Source organism: Mercenaria mercenaria, chromosome 4 (assembly GCF_021730395.1).
Source record: "Mercenaria mercenaria strain notata chromosome 4, MADL_Memer_1, whole genome shotgun sequence".
NCBI classification, from domain to species: domain Eukaryota; kingdom Metazoa; phylum Mollusca; class Bivalvia; order Venerida; family Veneridae; genus Mercenaria; species Mercenaria mercenaria.
Window position 1 is genome coordinate 25,801,854 of NC_069364.1, and position 22,406 is coordinate 25,824,259.

Here is a 22,406-nt window from a genome sequence, read left to right on the forward strand (position 1 = left end):
TTACCTTTTTGGTGCAATATAAGTGTGAATCAAGGATTTTATTGTAGTATACCAGGTCATAAAGGTAACATTTAACATTTTAGTGTTCTAATTTTAGTTTATAAGACACTTCTGCAGGTAGACAGGGTTGAAATTTTTAATGGTGTGACAACTTGTGAGGTTGTTTTCAGGCAATTAGATGTTGTTTCCATTTTATTAAGCATTTCTACGTACTAACTCTTTTATTGTTTGTTGTAACTTGCTGTCTGAACTTAGAGATGACCCTGGTTTTGCTGATTTTGCAATTTATGATATTGACGTCTGCATGTTTTAAATTTCAGAACGTGATGCCTTTGATACATTGTTTGATCATGCACCGGATAAACTGAATCTTGTGAAAAAGGTACGGAATAAATTTACTTACTTGGTTACTTCGACCGAATATGTCCCAAAGTTTCCATATAAGGAACGGTATATTGCTGTAAATGGCTCACGTCATTAGAGTGCACAGCTAAGATTTATGTCTGTACTTTGTGTAATTTTTAAAGGTCGAGGCAATGTGGGTAATCAGTTCAATAAATTCTACATAAATAATAAAATATCTGTTACGTCACCTTAGCGCAAAAAGTGAATAAGTCCTTCTTTAAGTCAATGCAGTTATCCATTTCTTGCACTGAGGTGACGGTTAGTTAAATTTAAATTTTATTCAGTGAACTAGCTTACGACTGATTTATGTATATACACCTTTATATGATGTACTGTTTTCAGTATAATTTCAAATCCACTTTTAAGTTTTATGTTCTGAAAAGATGCAGAGGTAATAATTATAGCAATGGTGACTTTCCATAATTACTTGACAGAAAAGCACTTTTAGCTGACCTGAACTGAAGGCCCTTTTTTGCACTTGGAAAAGTTCTTTGTTATAGTGATATAGTGACTTAAACTTGATAAACTTTTTTATCAAGAATGACAAGACCCTTAACTCTTGTCTTGCATATTGCCTAATGCCAGGCAAATGATAGTGTTACATGTCAGGAATATTTACTACAATTATGCTGATGTGCAACTTCCAGTTTTTAGGTTGATGTTAGAGGGTATTAGTCAAAACAAATATCAAATGGACAATTTATTCAGGACTGTTCATTACATTTGGTATTAGAACTGAGACATGCAGTTTATGGGGGGTTTGGGGGGAGGGGGTGGGGGAAGCATTGAATAAAATCAGTTAATTTATTCATTTTGAAAACCTGGTTATTAGAATAGGATGTGTTATTGTGCGTGTGTGTGATGTCAGATAGTTTCAACTCAGTAACGTTTGTTTGGATGGACCTGTTGTCGTCAAACTTGTTATGTATACAGCTTACGTTGGGAAAAAATGTTGGTATTGTATTTGGGATCACTTGGCTCAAGGTCTAGGTCACTGTCACTTAAAATAGAAAAATGGTTTCAGCTCAATAGATTTAGTTGGAATGAGATAGATTTGTGAAACTTGGTGTGTAGGTAGCGTAGATGGAGTTGACAGTTGGGATTGCATTGGGGGCCGTTGGAGTTAAATCATTGTTATTGAAAATAATATAATGATTTCTGCTTAATATCTGTAGTTTAGATACATCTATTGTTACCGAAATTGGTATGTAGATATCTTTTAGTTTCAAGGTTAGGATTTTTTGGGGGGTCAAGGTCACTGTTATGTGAAATAGAAAGTGGTTTCCACTCAATAAATTAGTAAAGAATTAGGTATTTTGGTGAAACTTGCTTTGTATGTAGCTTAGGTGGAATGACAGTAAGGATTGCATTGGGGTTGCTTGGGTAAAGGTCAAGGGCAGTGTTACTAAATACATTAAAAAGGTTTCTGCTCAATTATTTTAGTCACCAAACTGGGCGTGTAGATAGCTTTTATAGTGACAGAGGTAGAGATTGGACTTGGGGTCACTTGGATTAATGGTCAGTGTTACTGGAAGTAGAAAAACAGTTTCTGCTCCGTAACTTTAGTTAGAAATGTAAACATATTGTTTTTGCCTTCACCGCCTGTCCGTCCGTCCACATTAAGCTTGTCCGGCTTTCACAGGTGAAATTGCTGACCGGAATTTGTCAAAACTTCACAGGAGTGATCAGTACCAAGACTAGTTATGCATATCGCCGGCACGTTCCGCTTCGCTGCACAAAATGGCCACCAGAGCTAAAAACAGAAAAATCTTGTCCGGCTTTCACAGGTCAAAACTGCTGGACAGATTTCGATGAAACTTCACAGGAGTGATCATTACCAAGCCTAGTTGTGCATATCGCTGCACAAAATGGCCGCCAGAGCTAAAGGTAGAAAAAACTTGTCCGGCTTTTTCACAGGTCAAACTGCTGGGTGGATTTCGACAAAACTTCACATGAGTGATCAGAACCAACCCCAGTTGTGCATAATGATGGCACATTCCGCCTCGCTGCACAAAATGGCCGCCAGAGCTAAAAATAGAAAAATCTTGTCTGGCTTTCACAGGTCAAACTGCTGGACAGATTTCGAAGAAAGTTCACAGGAGTGGTCAGTACCAAGCCTAGTTGTGCATATCCCTGGTACGTTCTGCTTCGCTGTACAAAATGGCCGGCAGAGCTTTGTATACAGAAGGTGGAGACATACGTTTTTGTGACAAAAACACCTTCTAGTTATAGGTTGGGATTGCATTTGGGTCTTTTGGGATCATTGTTACTTAATACTAGAAATAGAAAAATGGTTTACGCTCAGTATCTTTAGGCCTGGTACTACTTTTGTTAATAAACTCTAGATACCTAGACAAAAATTGGGGTTGTATTTGGGGGTCAGTCAAGTCAAGGTCACTGTCACTAAAAGTAGAAAAATGGTTTCCACTTAATATCTTTAATTTGAATACACCTGCTGTCACCGAAGTATCTACACTAAAGTTGTGAGTGTATTCGGAGGTCACTCGGGTCAAGGTCACTGTCTTTTAAAATGGGAAAAATGTTTCAACTCAATTACTTTAGCTAGGAATGAGACGTAATGGTAGGTAGCATTGAAAGAGATGACAGTTTGGATTGCATCTGGGATACTGGGTCCAAGATCAAGGTCACTGTTACTATCAATAGAGAAAGTTTGGATTTCATTTGGGTCAAGGTCAATGTCACTGTCACTTGAAAAATGGTTTCTGCTCAGTGACCTTGGTTAGGAAAGAGATATGTTAGTTACACTGGTATGTAGGTAACTTTGTTGGATATGACTGTTGGGACTGGATTTGGGGCCACTGGGGTCAATGTCAGGGTCACTGTAGTTAAAAATAGAGAAAAAGGTTGGATTATAATTTAGTCTTCAGTTAGTCGTTAGTATTGTGATAAACATTACAAAGTTACGCTGGCATTATGTACATTGGTATTCATATCAAAATGTCAGATGTTGCATGATGGAAACTTAGTTTTGTTGCTTTGTTTCTTGTAATTTATTTTTTCTTACAGACATTGGTGACATTCGTAAACAAGCAGCTTCTCAAGGTGAACTTAGAAGTATCAGATATTCATACACAAGTAAGTTTAGTCAGAATTATACTGAAAAGCTTGTTTACACTGTAGAGGCCACGTTTTTGCTCCAATCTTCACAAATCTTTGTTAGCATATTTGTCTCTGTGAAGTCTTTGACAAGTTTTAATCTGGGTCATGTGGGGTTAAAAACTAGGTCACTAGTTGTCCAATCACTAGGTTGTCCAATCTTAATGAAAATTGGTCAGAATATTTGTCTCCATGAAATCTCAGACGGGTCAAAAATTGGGTCAATTTGGGTCAAAAACTAGGTCACTAGGCCAAATTGAAGAAAAATCTTGTTTACACTCTAAAGGCCACATTTTTGCTCCAATCTACATGAAACTTGGTCAGAATGTTTATTTCATCGAAAAAATTTGGACAGATTTGAAACTGGGTCATGCGGATTCAAAAACTGGGTTGTAAAACTGGGTTGAATACACCTCTCAAAACTGACTTTCAGTGATTTTGATTTTACCTACTAACTTTCAGTGACCTTGATTTTGACCTACTGACCTACTTTCTTCTTTTAAGGTACAGGATCTTATACAGTTTTGCACAACTTTTTTTGTGCATTGTTGTACATTTTCTCTCAGTACAGTATAGAAATGAAATTATCATATTTTTAGCTCACCTGAGCCAAAGGCTCATGGTGAGGTTTTGTGACCGCTCAATGTCCGGCGTGCATCGTCGGTCGTCAGTCGTCCGTCATCCGTCCGTCAACATTTCCTAAAAAAATCTTCTCCTTGAAAACCACTAGGCAGAATTACACCAAAAATCACAGGAATGATCCTTGGGTGGCCCCCTTTCAAATTTTTTCAAAGAATTGAATTCCATGCAGAACTCTGGTTGCCATGGCAACCAAAAGGAAAAACTTTAAAAATCTTCTTGTCCAAAACCACAAGGCGTAGAGCCTTGATATTTGGCGTGTGACATCATCTCATGGTCCTCTATGAAGATTGTTCAAATTGTGCCCCTGGGATGAAAAGAGGCCCAGCCCCGGGGGTCACAAGTTTTACATAGACGTATAGGAAAAACCTTTAAAAATCTTCTTGTCTAAAACCACATGACCTAGACCTTTGATATTTGGTATGTAGCATTGCCTTTTGGTCCTCTACCGGAATAATTCAAATTATAACCCTGGGGTAAAAAGAGGCCCTGCCCCGGGGGTCACAAATTTTACATAAACATATATATTAAAAAAATTAAAAATCTTCTTGTCTAAAACCACAGGACCTAGGCCTTTGATATTTGGTATGTAGCATTGCCTTTTGGTCCTCTACCAGAATTGTTCAAATTATAACCCTGGGGTAAAAAGAGGCCCTGCTCTGGGGGTCTCAAGTTTTACATAGACTTATATAGGAAAAAACTTTAAAAATCTTCTTGCCTGAAACTGCAAGGCCTATGCTTTTGATATTTGGTATGTTGCATTGCCTTGTGGTCCTCTACCAAAATTGTTCAAATTATGCCCCTGGGGATAAAAGAGGCCCTACCCTGGGGGTCCCAAATTTAACATAGACTTATATAGGGGAAAAAAATCTTTTTGTCTTAAAGTTCAAAGCCTAGGCCTTTGATATTTGGTATGTAGCATTGTCTAGTGGTTCTGTAACAAAATTGTTCAAGTTATTCCCCTGGGGTTAAAAGAGGCCCCACCCTTGAGTCACTTATTATATGAGTTAAATAGGAATAAATACTTGAAAAATTATCAGATCATATTTCCTAGACTGTTTAATTATAAATACCTGATGACCCCAAGCGATTAGGGGTCACTTGACTGTGACCTTGACGTACCTATTTTCTTGTTTTTAGCTCACCTGAGCCAATTGCTCATGGTGAGCTTTTGTGACTGCTCAATGTCCGTCATCAGTCGTGCGTCGTGTGTCGTGTGTCCGTCAACATTTTCTAAAAAAATCTTCTAGAAAACCATTGGGCAGAATTACACCAAACTTCACTGGAATGATCCTTGGGTGGCCCCCTTTCAAAATTGTTCAAAGAATTGAATTCCATGCAGAACTCTGGTTGCCATGGCAACCGAAAGGAAAAACTAAAAATCTTCTTGTCCAAAACCACAGGGCCTAGGGCTTTGATATCTGGTGTGTAGCATCATCTAGTGGTCCTCTACCAAAATTGTTCAAATTATCCCCCTAGGGTCAAATATGGCCCTGCCCAGGGGGTCACATGGTTTATATAGACTTATATAGGGAAAACTTTGAAAATCTTCTTGTACAAAACCACACGGCCTAGGGCTTTTATATTTGGTATGTAGCATCATCTAGTGGTCCTCTACCAAGATTGTTCAAATTATCCCCCTAGGGTAAAATATGGCACCGCCCCAGGGGTCCCAAGTTTTACATAGACTTATATAGGAAAAAAAGTTTAAAAGTCTTCTTGTCTGAAACCACAACACTTAGACCTTTTATATTTGGTTTGTAGCATTGTCTTATGGTCCTCAACCAAAATTGTTCAAATTGTACCCCTTTGGTGAAAAGAGGCCCTGCCCTGGGGGTCCCAAGTTTTATATAGACTTATATAGGAAAAAAACTTTATAAAAATCTTCTTGTCTGAAATCATAAGCCCTAGGCTTTTGATATTTGATATGATGCATTGTCTAGTAGTCCTCTACCAAAATTTTTCAAATTATGCCCGTGGGGATAAAAGAGGCCCCGCCCTGGGGTCGCTTAGTTATTATGTGAGTTATATAGGGAAAAATTCTTAAAAGATTATTTGATCCGATTTCCAAGACTGTTTAATTATAATTACCTGATGACCCCAAGTAATATGATGTCACTTGACTGTGACCTTGACCTACTGACCTACTTCCTTGTTTTTAGCTCATCTGTCACAAAGTGACAAGGTGAGCTTTTGTGATCGCGCGTCGTCCGTCCGTCCGTCTGTGCGTCCGTAAACTTTTGCTTGTGACCACTCTAGAGGTCATATTTTTTGTGGGATCTTTATGAAAGTTGGTCAGAATTTTCATCTTGATGATATCTAGGCCAAGTTCGAAACTGGGTCACGTGCCTTCAAAAACTAGGTCAGTAGGTCTAAAAATAGAAAAACCTTGTTACCTCTCTAGAGGCCATATATTTCACAAGATCTTCATGAAAATTGGTCAGAATGTTCATCTTGATGATATCTAGGTCAAATTCGAAACTGGGTCACGTGCCTTCAAAAACTAGGTCAGTAGGTCTAAAAATAGAAAAACCTTGTGACCTCTCTAGAGGCCATATATTTCACAAGATCTTCATGAAAAGTGGTCAGAGTGTTCACCTTGATGATATCTAGGTCAAATTCGAAAGTGGGTCACGTGCCATCAAAAGCTAGGTCAGTAGGTCAAATAATAGAAAAATCTTGTGACCTCTCTAGAGGCCATATTTTTCATGGGATCTGTATGAAAGTTGGTCTGAATGTTCATCTTGATGATATCTAGGTCAAGTTCGAAAGTGGGTCACGGGCCATCAAAAACTAGGTCAGTAGGTCAAATAATAGAAAAACCTTGTGACCTCTCTAGAGGCCATATTTTTCATGGGATCTGTATGAAAGTTGGTCTGAATGTTCATCTTGATGATATCTAGGTCAAGTTCGAAACAGGGTCATGTAGGTCTAAAAATAGAAAAACCTTGTGACCTCTCTAGAGGCCATACTTGTGAATGGATCTCCATAAAAATTGGTCAGAATGTTCATCTTGATGATATCTAGGTCAAGTTCGAAAGTGGGTCACGTGCCGTCAAAAAGTAGGTCAGTAGGTCAAATAATGAAAAAACGTTGTGACCTCTCTAGAGGTCATATTTTTCATGGGATCTGTATGAAAGTTGGTCTGAATGTTTATCTTGATGATATATATGTCAAGTTTGAAACTGGATCAACTGCGATCAAAAACTAGGTCAGTAGGTCTTGAAATAGAAAAACCTTGTGACCTCTCTAGAGGCCATACCATTGAATGGATCTTCATGAAAATTGGTCAGAATGTTCACCTTGATGATATCTAGGTCAGGCTTGAAACTGGGTCAAGTGCCTTAAAAAACTAGGTCAGTAGGTCAAATAATAAAAAAACCTTGTGACCTCTCTAGAGGCCATACTTTTCATGGGATCTGTATGAAAGTTGGTATGAATGTTCATCTTGAGGATATCTAGGTCAAGTTTGAAACTGGGTCAACTGCGGTCAGAAACTAGGTCAGTAGGTCTAAAATTACAGAAATCTTTTGACCTCTCTAGAGGCCATATTTTTCAATGAATCTGCATGAAAATTGATCTGAATGTTCACCTTGATAATATCTAGGTCAGTTTCGAAACTGGGTCACATGCGGTCAAAAACTAGGCCAGTAGGTATAAAGATAGAAAAACCTTGTGACCTCTCTAGAGGCCATATTTTTCATGTGATCTTCATGAAAATTGGTGAGAATGTTCACCTTGATGATATCTAGGTAAAGTTCAAAACATGGTCACGCACCTTCGAAAACTAGGTCAAATAATAGAAAAACCTTGTGACCTCTCTAGAGACCATATTTTTCAATGGATCTTCATGGTCAGAATTTTTATCTTGATAAGATCTAGGTCAAGTTCAAAACTGGGTCACATGAGCTCAAAAACTAGGTCACTATGTCAAATAATAGAAAAAACGACGTCATACTCAAAACTGTGTCATGTGGGAACAGGTGAGCGATTCAGGACCATCATGGTCCTCTTGTTTCGTAGTAGTCCTCCATACCCCTTCCCCGCACACTCACAGAAATATAAAGAAATCCTTATCTCTTTTGGCAAACATTTTTGATAAGCTGAGCAGGCTGGCCTTTTGACAGCTATTGTTAAACTGTAAAGATTATGTTATTTAACGTTTCAGTTTCATGATGGTGTATACCTAGTACTGTTGATGGGTCTGTTGGAGGGATATTTTGTACCACTACACAGTTTTCATCTGACACCTACAGAGTTTGATCAGAAGGTTTGTTCTAATGTTTGCCTTGTAGTTGCTGTCATAGCATCATCAACCCTTTGATATAACATAGCATCATCAACTCTCTGATATATCATAGCATCATAAGCTCTGTGATATATCATAGCATCATAAACTCTCTGATATATTATAGCATCATCAACCCTTTGATATATCATAGCATCATAAGCTTTCATATATCGTAGCATCATAAACTCTCTGATATATTATAGCATCAAAAACTCTCTGATATATCGTAGCGTCTTAAACTCTCTGATATATCATAGCATCTTAAACTCTCTGATATATCATAGCGTCATAAACTCTCTGATATATCAAAGCATCTTAAACTCTCTGATATATCATAGCATCTTAAACTCTCTGATATATCATAGCATCATAAACTCTCAGATATATCATAGCATCTTAAACTCTCTGATATATCATAGCATCTTAAACTCTCTGATATAACATAGCATCTTAAACTCTCTGATATAGAATAGCATCTTAAACTCTCTGATATAGAATAGCCTCTTAAACTCTCTGATATAGAATAGCATCTTAAACTCTCTGATATAGTATAGCATCTTAAACTCTCTGATAAATTCTCTGATATAGAATAGCATCTTAAACTCTCTGATATAGAATAGCATCTTAAACTCTCTGATATATCATAGCATCTTAAACTCTCTGATATAGTATAGCATCTTAAACTCTCTGATAAACTCTCTGATATATCATAGCATCTTAAACTCTCTGATATAGTGATATATCATAGCATCTTAAACTCTCTGTTATAGTATAGGATCATAAACTCTGATTCTCTGTAGTATTGTAAACTTTGATACATCATAGAATCATAAACTCTCTGATATATCATAGCATAATAAATTCTCTGATATATCATAGCATCTTAAACTCTCTGTTATAGTATAGGATCATAAACTCTGATTCTCTGTAGTATTGTAAACTTTGATACATCATAGCATCAAAAACTCTCTGATATATCATAGCATCATAAACTCTCTGATATATCATAGCATCTTAAACTCTCTGATATATCATAGCATCTTAAACTCTCTGTTATAGTATAGGATCATAAACTCTGATTCTTTGTAGTATTGTAAACTTTGATACATCATAGAATCATAAACTCTCTGATATGCTAGAGCTTGTTAAACTCGGATCTTCTGTGATTATTCAAACATCATGAAGTCTCTGATGAAGTCTGTAGCTAAAACTACAAAACTAGATTTCACAGTAGATAAGGTATGTTTAAAATACAGATGTAGGCATTCATCCTCACACACACTGTCTGTCTTTGTCAAAATATTTTTCTCTATGAATGCTAGTTTCAAAACTAGGTCATACAGTATAAAAATTAAGGTCAGTAGGTCAAATCATGGAAAAACTTATCTATGCTTTAGTGTCTTAAGAGTGTTCAAGTTGTATGATTTGTAGAAAAACATGGCTGCTAGTGTGAGGGGCTTGTTTCCATATTTGTTTTTTTAGCTCATCTGATTTTTGAAAAAAAAAGATGAGTTATTGTCATCACTTGATCGGTGTCGTGTCGGCGTTGCCTGGTTAAGTTTTATGTTTAGGTCAGCTTTTCTCCAAAACTATCAAAGCTATTGCTTTTAAACTTGCAACACTTGTTCACTCACCATCATTAGCTGACTCTGTACAGCAAGAAACATAACTCCATCCTGCTTTTTGCAAGAATTATGGCTCCTTTTGGACTTAGAAAATATCAGATTTCTTGGTTAAGTTTTATGTTTAGGTCAGCTTTTCTCCTAAACTTGTAAAGCTATTGCTTTTAAACTTGCAACACTTGTTCACCATTAAAAGCTGACTCTGTACAGCAAGAAACATAACTCCATCCTGCTTTTTGCAAGAATTATGGCCCCTTTTGGTCTTAGAAAATCAGATGTCTTGGTTAAGTTTTGTGTTTAGGTCAGCTTTTCTCCTGAACTATCAAAGCTATTACTTTACAACTTGCAACACTTGTTCACCATCAAAAGCTGATTCTGTACAGCAAGAAAGATAACTCCATCCTGCTTTTTCCAAGAATTATGGCCCTTTTTGGACTTAGAAAATATCAGATTTCTTGGTTAAGTTTTGCATTTTGGTCAGCTTTTCTCTTGTGGTCAAAGCTATTGCTTTAAAACTTGGAGCATTTAGTCGCCACTAAAAGCTGACACTGCACAGCAAGTACTGTAACTCTGCATTGCATTTTGCAAGAATTATGGCCCCTTTTGGACTTAGAAAATCATAGGTAGGTCAATATTTCTATTATACAGAGACAAAAAAATCAGATGAGTGTCTGCACCCGCAAGGCGGTGCTCTTGTTTATACTTGTTACAAAAATTGTGAAACAAAAGTGAGAGGACTATGGCCATCATGGCCATCTTAATTCACAGTTGCATGATTTTCCGGAAATGAAAATTATCTTTCGAAAAAATGTGTGTGTAACTGAACTCCCAAACATCAGATAAAGTCATTCAAGTACTTATTTTGAAGATTTTTTATCAGTACGTAGGAAAGAATTGGTGTTAATATGAGTGCTTGGTATTTCCTATATTGATAGATCTAACACTTACGTTAAGTGATCTGAAGTACTTTGTCTAAGTAGTGTCACACACAGAGGTCATAGCCATGATTAAAGTACATTTTCATAAATAGATAATCACTTCATATATTGTGGCATTTTAATTTTGTATGAATAAAGCCCTCTTAATGAATAGAGTATTTTACATAGAACAAATTTTTTTATTTAAACACTAGACATTTTATGGTTAATTGGTTAACTTGGTAATTATTGAGACATTTGATTATCAGTAAAATCAGGAACTGGTTAATTACATTATTTTTAAACATGGCAAGTAATAAGTCTGAAGGACAATTATTTTAACATTTCAAGTGTGAGATGTAAACCACTGGAGCTGCATGAAAACAATTTTTTATGGGTAATTTAATCAGTGACATTGGTAATGTTATACCGTGAAAAATTGAATATATTACGCTAGCATGTATATTATGTACCCCCGATCTAGTATCAAAATCTTGGGGGAAAAATGCATATATTGGATTATAATATGCACCGAAAATCAGTCTGAGAATTTCGTTTACAATATTTAAAAATGGGCCTTTTGCAGTATGCGTAATAATGACTTCTCATGAAAATCGCAATTGCTGCTTAATCGGTTACAGAAAACAGTGACAGTATATGAGAGACAAATTCTTACTAAAGTATTTGTGGACCCCAGAAGGGCCAGTAATAATTTGAATGATTACTTCGCTAGATATAAGTACACATGTAGTGTAATTTTTAATTTTGACTAATCCATTTCAATGGTGCATTTCTGACGTAAAACACGCAGCACGGTAAGTGGGCACAATGCATATTGAACAAGTGGTATTTTATCTTACATCATGCACCGCTCACATTGCGTTAGTATTTTATATAACAGAGACACTCCGCATATTTATTCCATATTACTCGACATAAAAGAAGAACATGTACCATTCTTTGTCTTTTATTTATCTCATTGTTATACTGTTAAATGTTTTAAGATCATATAACACATTATGACGAACAAATGACTTAAAATACTTGATTTCTAAATTAATATATTCTACATCTGCTAAGGTAAATGCATCAATAGATCTGAGAAAAACATTGAAAAGTTAAGTTGGCATGTTTTTGGCCGCTCTATCTTCAAGCGAGAGGAGACCAGGCGCCCAAACATGAGACAACACGCGATGCGATGACCCCTAAAAACCGCAGACGGCACCCAGCACACGGACCACACCCGAATGTGTGACAGCAGACCTCAGCTCACCACGGCTCCGCACCAAAACGATGCCACGAAGCAAGTCAAGAGCTGCTACCAAACACTCAGTGCTAGAAAGCTGTCTGATATATGTCTGTGCTAAAACAAGAACGACAATATTGGAATTATTGTCCACGAAAACGGCACGCGTTAAATATTCATGAGACAGCCCAATTCTTCAGCTAGTAAAACTAAAATACGGACTGACCGGGCCTACCACACAAAACACCAACTGATGCACCCCAGACACACTTCACCTTGCAAGAAGCAACGCAACATAGGCACCACACAACATTATAGTGAAGCATTACAGACAACGGAATGCAACCAGGGCCTCACCAGTACCATTGTGATGCATTACAGACACTTCATATCGCAAGAAACAACGCAACATAGGCATTACCAACACTATAGTGAAGCACTACGGACAACGGAATGCAACTTGGGCCTCACCAGTACCAAAGTGATACATTACAGACACAACCTAGGTTTCGCCAATACTGTAATTATTCACTATAGAAGCTTCACTACGCAAAAAAGCAAAGCAAACTAGGCATCACCAGAACCTATAGTGGTGCACTACAACCACTTCACAAGCAAGCAACGCAACGCAACGCAATGCAATCTAGGACTCGCCAGTACTATAAGGACGAAATCCTAGTGACCCGAAGCAACTTCAGGTCAACCAACCTTAAATAGCAAGGTGCATCTTTTGCAATGAACAACCTTTGGTGCACTGTTTAAGACAATAATGCCCTTGTGATAGGCCCGATAAAGGCAAACATAGCTTCACCAAACTGAGCGGACCGTGTCCATAACTGACAGACGACAACGCTAATTACACTGAACTATTCCGAATAAAATTCATCACACCAAACGCATAGATATATCTCTAGTTCGGCGTCTACCGTCTAAATCGCCACAAAACAAACACCCAACCGGGTATTGTTTAGCAGTCTAATTAACTCGATATCTCGCCTGATCCCCTCAATTCAACATTATTTGAGCGACAGTCCTAACATTTAAGGTATAATTACCGATTCATAAAAATTACAAAACACATAAATAACTGCCAGTGAGCCTTATCTTTTATCTAGAAGCTAAGATATAAATGAAAATACCTAAGCTAAAGTAATACACCAGTTCATGTAATTTCTTTCCTATATATTCTTTTACAGAAAATGTCTTAAACATTAATTTAATTTCCGATATCCTAAAAAAGCACACAGTTCCAGTTAAAAACATTCTAACGAATGCTGTTATTTATCAACACAATACACCTGAATTCCATAAATCGGGAACTATCCGAAAGTTAATTTCCAGGAAGTATCTACGGTACATTGAAGTTCCTTCGACTTGGCTTCTATCACAGAACATTCATTCGTAACTTCTTTGAGTATAATTATAATTGGGATATCGGAGACTTCACAGTGTACGTTGCACTAACAGCTCACTGACATCTTCAATAAATGCCATATAAGAAATCTGTACCCTGAAAGTATAATACAAAACGCAGCAAATCTGACACAAATTTCTCCAGAATGTCAGGTCTTTCACCAAAAAAACTATGTTAACCATAAAAAATTACTGCATTAGCAACTTTAGGGGTGTGGCGGGAGGGTAAGTTTATCTTTACTGAACGACATGTAGAAGAACTGTAGATTCTGTCAGTCAGTGTATAATAACGGTCTATTCGCCCTTTCAGACGCGATGTGAGAAATCTGCACGGGCTTTTTGCTTTTATATCGAACAACTGGCTGTGTTCTCGGCTCGCTGAACATGCAAATCAGTACTGTATTGATAAAACGAGAACCAGTTCAACTGAATAATAAAGGCCGATTAATCCCGAATCCTTAGCAACTAACAAACATTTTAAGTCTCGAGGAATAAATGAAATTATTTTAAAGAAATAATTTATATTATTCCATATTACTCGACATAAAAGAAGAACATGTACCATTCTTTGTCTTTTATTTATCTCATTGTTATACTGTTAAATGTTTTAAGATCATATAACACATTATGACGAACAAATGACTTAAAATACTTGATTTCTAAATTAATATATTCTACATCTGCTAAGGTAAATGCATCAATAGATCTGAGAAAAACATTGAAAAGTTAAGTTGGCATGTTTTTGGCCGCTCTATCTTCAAGCGAGAGGAGACCAGGCGCAAGCATGAGACAACACGCGATGCGATGACCCCTAAAAACCGCAGACGGCACCCAGCACACGGACCACACCCGAATGTGTGACAGCAGACCTCAGCTCACCACGGCTCCGCACCAAAACGATGCCACGAAGCAAGTCAAGAGCTGCTACCAAACACTCAGTGCTAGAAAGCTGTTTAACAAACGCCATGCGTCCCTGTCCTCTCGATTTATTGATTTTTTCCGCCACAATAAATTTTGCAAAAATTTATCCCCCAGAAAATCAACACAAAGAAAAAACATTTACAATTTTCTATTAAAGCATCTCTGTGACCGCGGCAAATCTCAAGTAAAATGCAATGAATCCGCGCGAAAGAAATTATAGCGAACGCATAAAATATAGGTAAACATTCAATCCACACGGCCTGCCAATCGTTGGAGTCGAAAATATCATGCGGTGTTACCGAAAGATACTGTAATATTTCTAATACGAATGATCAGTACGTACAGGACAAACTAATTAAGCATACTGATGCACTTATCCCTAATAGCATAAATCTAAACAACATTTTACCGGGAAAAAAGTTGCTGTGGTATAACACATTATAGTGTGATTTGGTTTAACCGTAAAAATCTTGGGCAAACTAGATCTTAACAAAATAATTCGATGTTAGGTTATTTGTGACGTCAGAACTTCTGAATCACAGTAAGTAGTCATGAAAAGTTATTTGTTTTATTTGCGTGTATACATGGTAAAAGTACATACATAGTTTCAAATCACCAAAAATTCGTAATTTCGGATATTGTTTAATAGTTTACCTAAATCAATGAAGAATTTATCAACTTTTGACACACACAAGTTTTATTTGAATTTGTGTCCAAATTGTGAAATAATTGTCATAAATTTAAACCTCTAGCATGTAAAGCCTCGGTAGCGATGAACATTTTCTCAGAAATTGCTTGAACTATTTGGTCTTTGAATGTTTGACTCGGGGGATATTGCCCATAAGAAAATAGTATCTTAATATTTCATAGAATCGCGTTAAATTAATTGAATTATGGGCAAGCTACACTGGCTTCGTTTTGTATTTTCAACAAAATAAAATCCCCTTTCTGATTTGTCTTAGAATTTATTAAACGTATAATCAAATACTGTCCGTAAAAGACAGGTCAGCCTCTTCTCTAAATACCAGATCCCACCGACGCTTGAATCTACCAGTACACTTAATTAATCTAAATAGGTGGCCTGCCAAAATAGGCTAATATGAAAACAACTGTAAACATCCTTTATTCGTAGTTATAATAAATCTGCAATAAAACAGATTTATATCTACCGCCGCAAAAATGAATTTGATTCCGTATGACAACCCTGTAATAGATTACTTAAAAACACTCTCATATAAAAACTAATGAAAAATAATGCTCGTAAGGTATGATAAACTTTGATGAGAACCCTTACACTAAACCATACGTCATGAATAAACATGATGACGTATTCTGACACTAAGTATAGGCTATACTTTTACCGGTTATAATTGTCGAAATATTTCAAATGCTTTAAAAGCAGTGCTACACATTGTATCAGAGAATCGGTAGAGATTTCCGACCAATAAAATAAAATGTGTATTTTATACTTCTTTGTTCTAAATAAAGAATGTCTTGAACTTTTCAATTCGAAGGCGAAGCAGGCCATTTCAAATGCCATTAAAACGACCAGGCACGTGATTGGTTTTGAATAAAATATTTATATGAAGGCACCAAACATAATCGCCACTGAATTTGATTTCTTTATTCGACAAGTCGGTACCCCAGATAAATGGGGAATAATATAATAGTTCTAGAACAATTCTATCGGAAGTTATGCCACATTTATGCCACGTGTCAGGCAACAGTTTGCGTGACACCAATGACCTTTAATCCAAACCTTCACCCCAAGCATTTGCAGAAAAAACAACTGTTTACCCTGATTGGTAATCCAAAAATAGTCCTGAAAAAAAACGGGTATACCAACTGTAATATCGCAAGAATCCTAGTATTGTTAAATCTAAACAAATCTCAACCCTTATGTGGTGATAGGCTTGCTAAATCAACAGAATGAGTCGGATGAAGCAGAGACGAAACAATCCACATGCATCTGCAGTCCTGAATAAAAATTATTCAGTGAAACAATCGATGTTTTTTTTTTTTTTTTTTTTTTTAATTTACTTTCTGAAGTGTAGTGGTCAGAATTCGGATCACCATCTGTAGGTCTACAAATCAAGCTCTGAACCCCAAAATTTCAATCATTATTGCTTTGTTCTTTCGTTTGCCAACTGCTATCAAATCCTTAAATACATTTAAAGCCGCAAAACCACTTCTAGTAAAATCGTCGAGATAGTTCTGCTGTTTGCCTGATTTCATGTTTGATTTCAACACAAAATTCTTAAATGCCCACCACGACCTGGTAACCATTTTTTTTTTTAACCACGGAAACTTCATGAAAATCATTCTTAAATTACAAGTAATATACAGCCATGATGGATAATTAAGGCCCTTCCTAAAATAAATGAGTTTTACAGCTTCATATGCAAAAACGTATTCAATCAATCTCTTATCATCATAGTTTTAAGAGCATAGCATAGAATGACTACTTTACACTGAAGAAACCAAATGTGTTCGAAATTTAACTTAATACACTAATTTCTGTACATATTGTTACATTGATTAAATATAGTATTGTCATTAAACACCTTGTTTTGGCCTAATCTATGTCTAATCTATGTCACCGTCAACTTGTTACTAAATACTTGTATATTTCAATCTTTTCATGCAAATCATGTAAAACTACCGTCATGGAAATACAAAAGAATACAGGTATTTTGTGGCGTATATTTAAATCCTAGCAAATTTTGCAATGTTATCCATTCCTCAAAAGGAAGTGTTGTATCAAAATAAAAACTTTCTGTGTCAGTCCAGTGTTTGTGTTAGCAGAGAAGACTATTAAACGTACTAAACGTTATGCGTTTTGCGTTTTTTGATGACAAGTCCCTTGACCTAGATATTGACCTATTTTAGAAACTTAACAGCTGTTATTTTGGGTCAATATCGTCTACTAAGTTAACTATATCGATATATTTTTTTTTTTTTTTTTTGAGCTCTGAGACGAAATTTCATTTAAACTTCATCTCCGGGCGCGACCCCAATCTTGACCCCTAAAATGTCTCTGAAATGTTCTACTTGCAAATTATCCCGGGATGTGGGTTTTGATACTTCACTGAAAAGTTATAATGACTGCAGGACACTCCCGAATGTGGAGCGAAGTGTGTGCTTTATATGGAAAATTTGAATATTAATGAAGTAATTGCACATGCAATGACGTGTACTCGCCCGAACCGTTTCCGCTGCGTCATTAACCTGCACACATCGCCACCACAAGTCTGTTATGTTTTAAGACCAGGATGCGGGCGATATCACCCGACGCAACTGAAACTGCCCACCGTGCACACGCCATGCTAAAACTTGTACATGTTACAAAGCATTTTCTGAACTTTATCACTGATTGGTTAAATATGTCGCCGCATAAATAATGAACGCTTTCGACCACTGCATATAGAATTAATCTTGCCCGAGTGTTTTTAGCCTGACCGTCGGTAGACAGTCTAAAATGTCTTTCTTACAAAAAAAAAAAAAAAAAAACGGTTTGAAAACTAAATGCCCCCTTTGACCGGCAATAATGCCAAATTGATATATTCGTCTCTGAAAATATGTTCAAGGGAGGAAAGCAGATGTGCCGCCAATAAGACACTGGTAAGACTAACAGAAGGTATGATTTAATTTGCGCATCTTCCCACAGACTGTAACTTTTTGTTCAATATTAGACATGCTGACCATACAGACGAGTCTAGTATAAATGACCTATACACTTACACCGCCACACCCTCCTTGAATTTTTACCTCTAACCATGACATAGTCTTGTGAAATACCCGAACCATGTAAAAATACTTAAAAAATCAATAATAGTATTAATACACCCACCAGCATTATCTTGTAACTGTCTGTTTCTTCCTTCTCGATATCGTTTGTACAATTACCGGTCCCTCGTGCTCCAAGGTCATGTGGAGGTATCTGATTCCGCACCTCGTTCCTGGCCGGCCTTTTGTTCCTCTCCTCTCGTCCTATGGTGATATTCCTGTTGTTGACGATTTTGCTCTTACATTTTGCCTGTGACCTTCGTCCTTCCTTTCCCGGCCTTGTCGTTTAGGTCTAACACGTTCATGCGGCATCTCAATTTAAGATTACTGTAAGTTTATCTTTACTGAACGACATGTAGAAGAACTGTAGATTCTGTCAGTCAGTGTATAATAACGGTCTATTCGCCCTTTCAGACGCGATGTGAGAAATCTGCACGGGCTTTTTGCTTTTATATCGAACAACTGGCTGTGTTCTCGGCTCGCTGAACATGCAAATCAGTACTGTATTGATAAAACGAGAACCAGTTCAACTGAATAATAAAGGCCGATTAATCCCGAATCCTTAGCAACTAACAAACATTTATTAGGAATAAATGAAATTATTTTAAAGAAATAATTTATATTATCCTTTCATTAAAAATATGCTTTCGTTAACTTGTTAAAAATGTGCTTTTGTTAACATCACAGAAAAAAACGCTGGTGAACTTCCTGTCTAGACGACATGGACATGTGCACATGTTAGGCCAAACGTAAAGAAACAAAAGCAGAATGTGTAATATTCACAGTTATACAATTAAACTCAAAATGATGAATGAAAGACATCTTAGAAGTGATCCTGAATTTGAAATCATAGAATGGTACACATTTGTATTGTTGTGTTGTATTGTAGTGTGTTGTATAAAGTTGTCACCCAGACCGGAAGTTCATAAGGGAAGTTCATTCAAGTTTTTTTCAGTAACGTAGATGAAAATGTTAACTATGCGGAGTATCTCTGCCAAAAGAATATTGAGGCAATGTGACCGGTGCATGATGGAAGATAGATTGCCGCTTGTTCAATATGCGTAGTCCACACTTATCGAATTCTGCCTTTTAGGTGAGAAATGCGCAATTGAAATGGGTTAATATATTTTCTCGTTGATAACCATGTAGACTGGTCACAGATGTAATGCCTCATGAATATAGCGAAAATTAAACCCTCGCGAAAATTTCTGCTTTTATAGTATACCAAGAGGTAGGGTATAACATGTGCAGTGGTTTTTTTCTTTCTGCTCTGGTGCCAGTGGTATGGCATAAGGAAATGTGAACCCAAGTTTTGTGTTTTGTAAAATTTGTGTTGTTTTGTAAAATTGGTAACAATATTATTTAAAAAAAATTAAAGGTGAAAAATGTTAGAACATAGTGTCATAAAGTCAGTTTCTTTTTATACTCCAGCAAAATAAGTTTACACCACTACAAAACATGTATTGTTGGGCTATATTAGAACCACTTTGTCCCATCTCTCACTTTGTTTGCCGCCACGAATGTTTTAATTAAATAACTTTTTAACCATTTCTCAACAATAGATTGCTGTGAGAGGAAGTGTTGAGAACAAGAACCGTAACTCTGTCTTGAATAATTTCTATACGTCCATCTAAAAGACGGGACGTATTATGGGAACGCCCCGGGCAGGCGCCATCCACAGACTTTATCCAGAGCATATCTTCTTCATGCATGGAAGGATTTTGATATAACTTCACCATCATGAGACTGAGTGTCGTGCGCAAGAACCAGGTCCCTAGGTCCAAGGTCAAGGTCACACTTAGAGGTCAAAGGTCAAATTCAAGAATGACTTTGTCCAGAGCATTTCTTCTTCATGCATTCAGGGATTTTGGTTTAACTTGGCACAGTTGTTCACCATCATGAGACAGAGTGTCTTGCGCAAGAACCAGGTCCCTAGATCAAAGGTCAAGGTCACACTTAGATGTCAAAAGTCGATTCTTTGTCTGGAGCATTTCTTCTTCATGCATGGAGGAATTTTGATGTAACTTGGCACAAAAGTTCACCACTTTGAGACGGAGTGTCACGCACAAGAACTAGGTCTAAGGTCAAGGACACACTTAGAGGCCAAAGAATGACTTTGTCCAGAGCATTTCTTCATGTTCACCACCATGAGCTGGAGTGTCATGCGCAGGAACCAGGTCCCTAGTTTTAGAATTACTTCCCTTTGTTGTTACTATAAATAGCTTATATTGTAACTTCTTTATTACTGGCCATAGGGAAAAATCGAGACCATTTATCTGTGGTGCAACATACATGTTACATCCAACTTTTAGGTGTATTTTGACCTATCGTTACCTGGTAAGGAGTTTTGTGTGGACTTTTTTTTTTAAGATTAACTTCCCTTTGTTGTTACTATAAATAACTTATATTGTAACTTTTTTAAAGTTGACTGTTGGGAAAAACCAAGACCACTTTCCTGTGGTACAACATAGATGTTACTTTAAAATTTTAGGTGTATTTTATGAAATCTCTACCTCATAAGGAGTTTTTTTTTGTGGACTTAGAAAAACAAAATAAAGATTTCTTGTTGACGTACTTCCCTTTGTTGCTGCTATAAACAGCTTATTCTTGAAACTTTTAACCTGGTTGTTAGAATTAGATATGTCATTGTTTGGGCTTACTGTCTATCAAACTTGTACAGAATATGTTTTACTGTAACATCTACATGACGGGCATATATTGCGACATTCTGGCACTCTTGTTTAGAATGAATTTTTAGCATTTCAGGCAGTTACTTTAAGTTTGAAGTGAATTTTATGCAAATGTTGTGCATTGGCAAGGAGTATTTTGGCACAATAAGGTGATATTTTAGAATTATCTCCCTGTTTTACTTGTTTTTTCACTCTTTACATCTAAGTCAGTGTCTTTCACTCCACAGAAGGGGATCCAGTTCGCATTTAAAACAATTGTTTGATAAGGCAAACTCTGTTTCTAACAAGCTTATGGTGGGGATCGCAATCACATTCAGTGATAGCTCCAGTTTAATTTTTGAGAAATATATAAAAAATATTCATAATTATGAATCTACACATTTTATTTTACCATATGAAATACAATGAATATTATAGATTAATTGTTAGCTCGACTATTCGAAGAATAGTCTAGCTATTCTACTCACCCTGGCGTCGGCGTCGGCGTCGGCATCACACCTTGGTTAAGTTTTTGCATGCAAGTACATACAGCCATCAATTAAAGGCATATAGCTTTGAAACTTATTTTTTTCTTTTTCTAGGTCAATTACCAACCTCTCTGGGTCAAGTCCCATAACTCTGACATGTATTTTGAGCAAATATGCCCCCTTTTGGACTTAGAAAATTCTGGTTAAAGTTTTGCGTGCAAGTACATACAGCTATTTCTAAAAGGCATATAGATTTGAAACTTATTTTTGCTTTTTCTAGATCAATTACCAACCTCACTGGGTCAAGACCCATAACTCTGACATGTATTTTGAGCAAATTATGGCCCCTTTTAGACTTAGAAAATTTTGGTTAAAGTTTTACATGCAAGTTACTATCTCCAAAACTAATGCAGATATTGATTTGAAACTTCACGTGTCTTCGGGGTTATAAATCTAGTTGATAGCAGCAAGTCCCATAACTCTGACCTTCATTTTGGCCAAATTATGCCCCCTTTTGGACTTAGAAAATTCTGGTTAAAGTTTTTCGTGCAAGTACATACAGCTATTTCTAAAAGACATATAGATTTGAAACTTATTTTTTCTTTTTCTAGATCAATTACCAACCTCACTGGGTCAAGTCCCATAACTCTGACATGTTTTTTGAGCAAATTATGGCCCCCTTTTAGACTTAGAAAATTTTGGTTAAAGTTTTACATGCAAGTTATTATCTCCAAAACTAATGCAGATATTGATTTGAAACTTCACATGTGTCTTCGGGGTTATAAAACTAGTTGATAGCAGCAAGTCCCATAACTCTGACCTTCATTTTGGCCAAGTTATTTCCCCTTTTGGACTTAGCAAATTCTGGTTAAAGTTTTGCATGCAAGTACAT

At 36.6% G+C, this 22,406-nt stretch overlaps 1 protein-coding gene across 1 annotated transcript in view; it reads left to right on the top strand.

Annotated features, from left to right (window-relative positions):
* The window catches only part of LOC123551273 (beta-parvin-like), a 113,827-nt gene that overhangs the window by 41,112 nt on the left and 50,309 nt on the right, over positions 1-22,406 (top strand). The window contains exons 9-11 of the mRNA XM_045340080.2: positions 321-382; positions 3,433-3,501; positions 8,330-8,431. Coding sequence (XP_045196015.1) covers positions 321-382; positions 3,433-3,501; positions 8,330-8,431 — 233 coding nt within the window. The remainder of the gene's footprint in view (positions 1-320; positions 383-3,432; positions 3,502-8,329; positions 8,432-22,406) is intronic.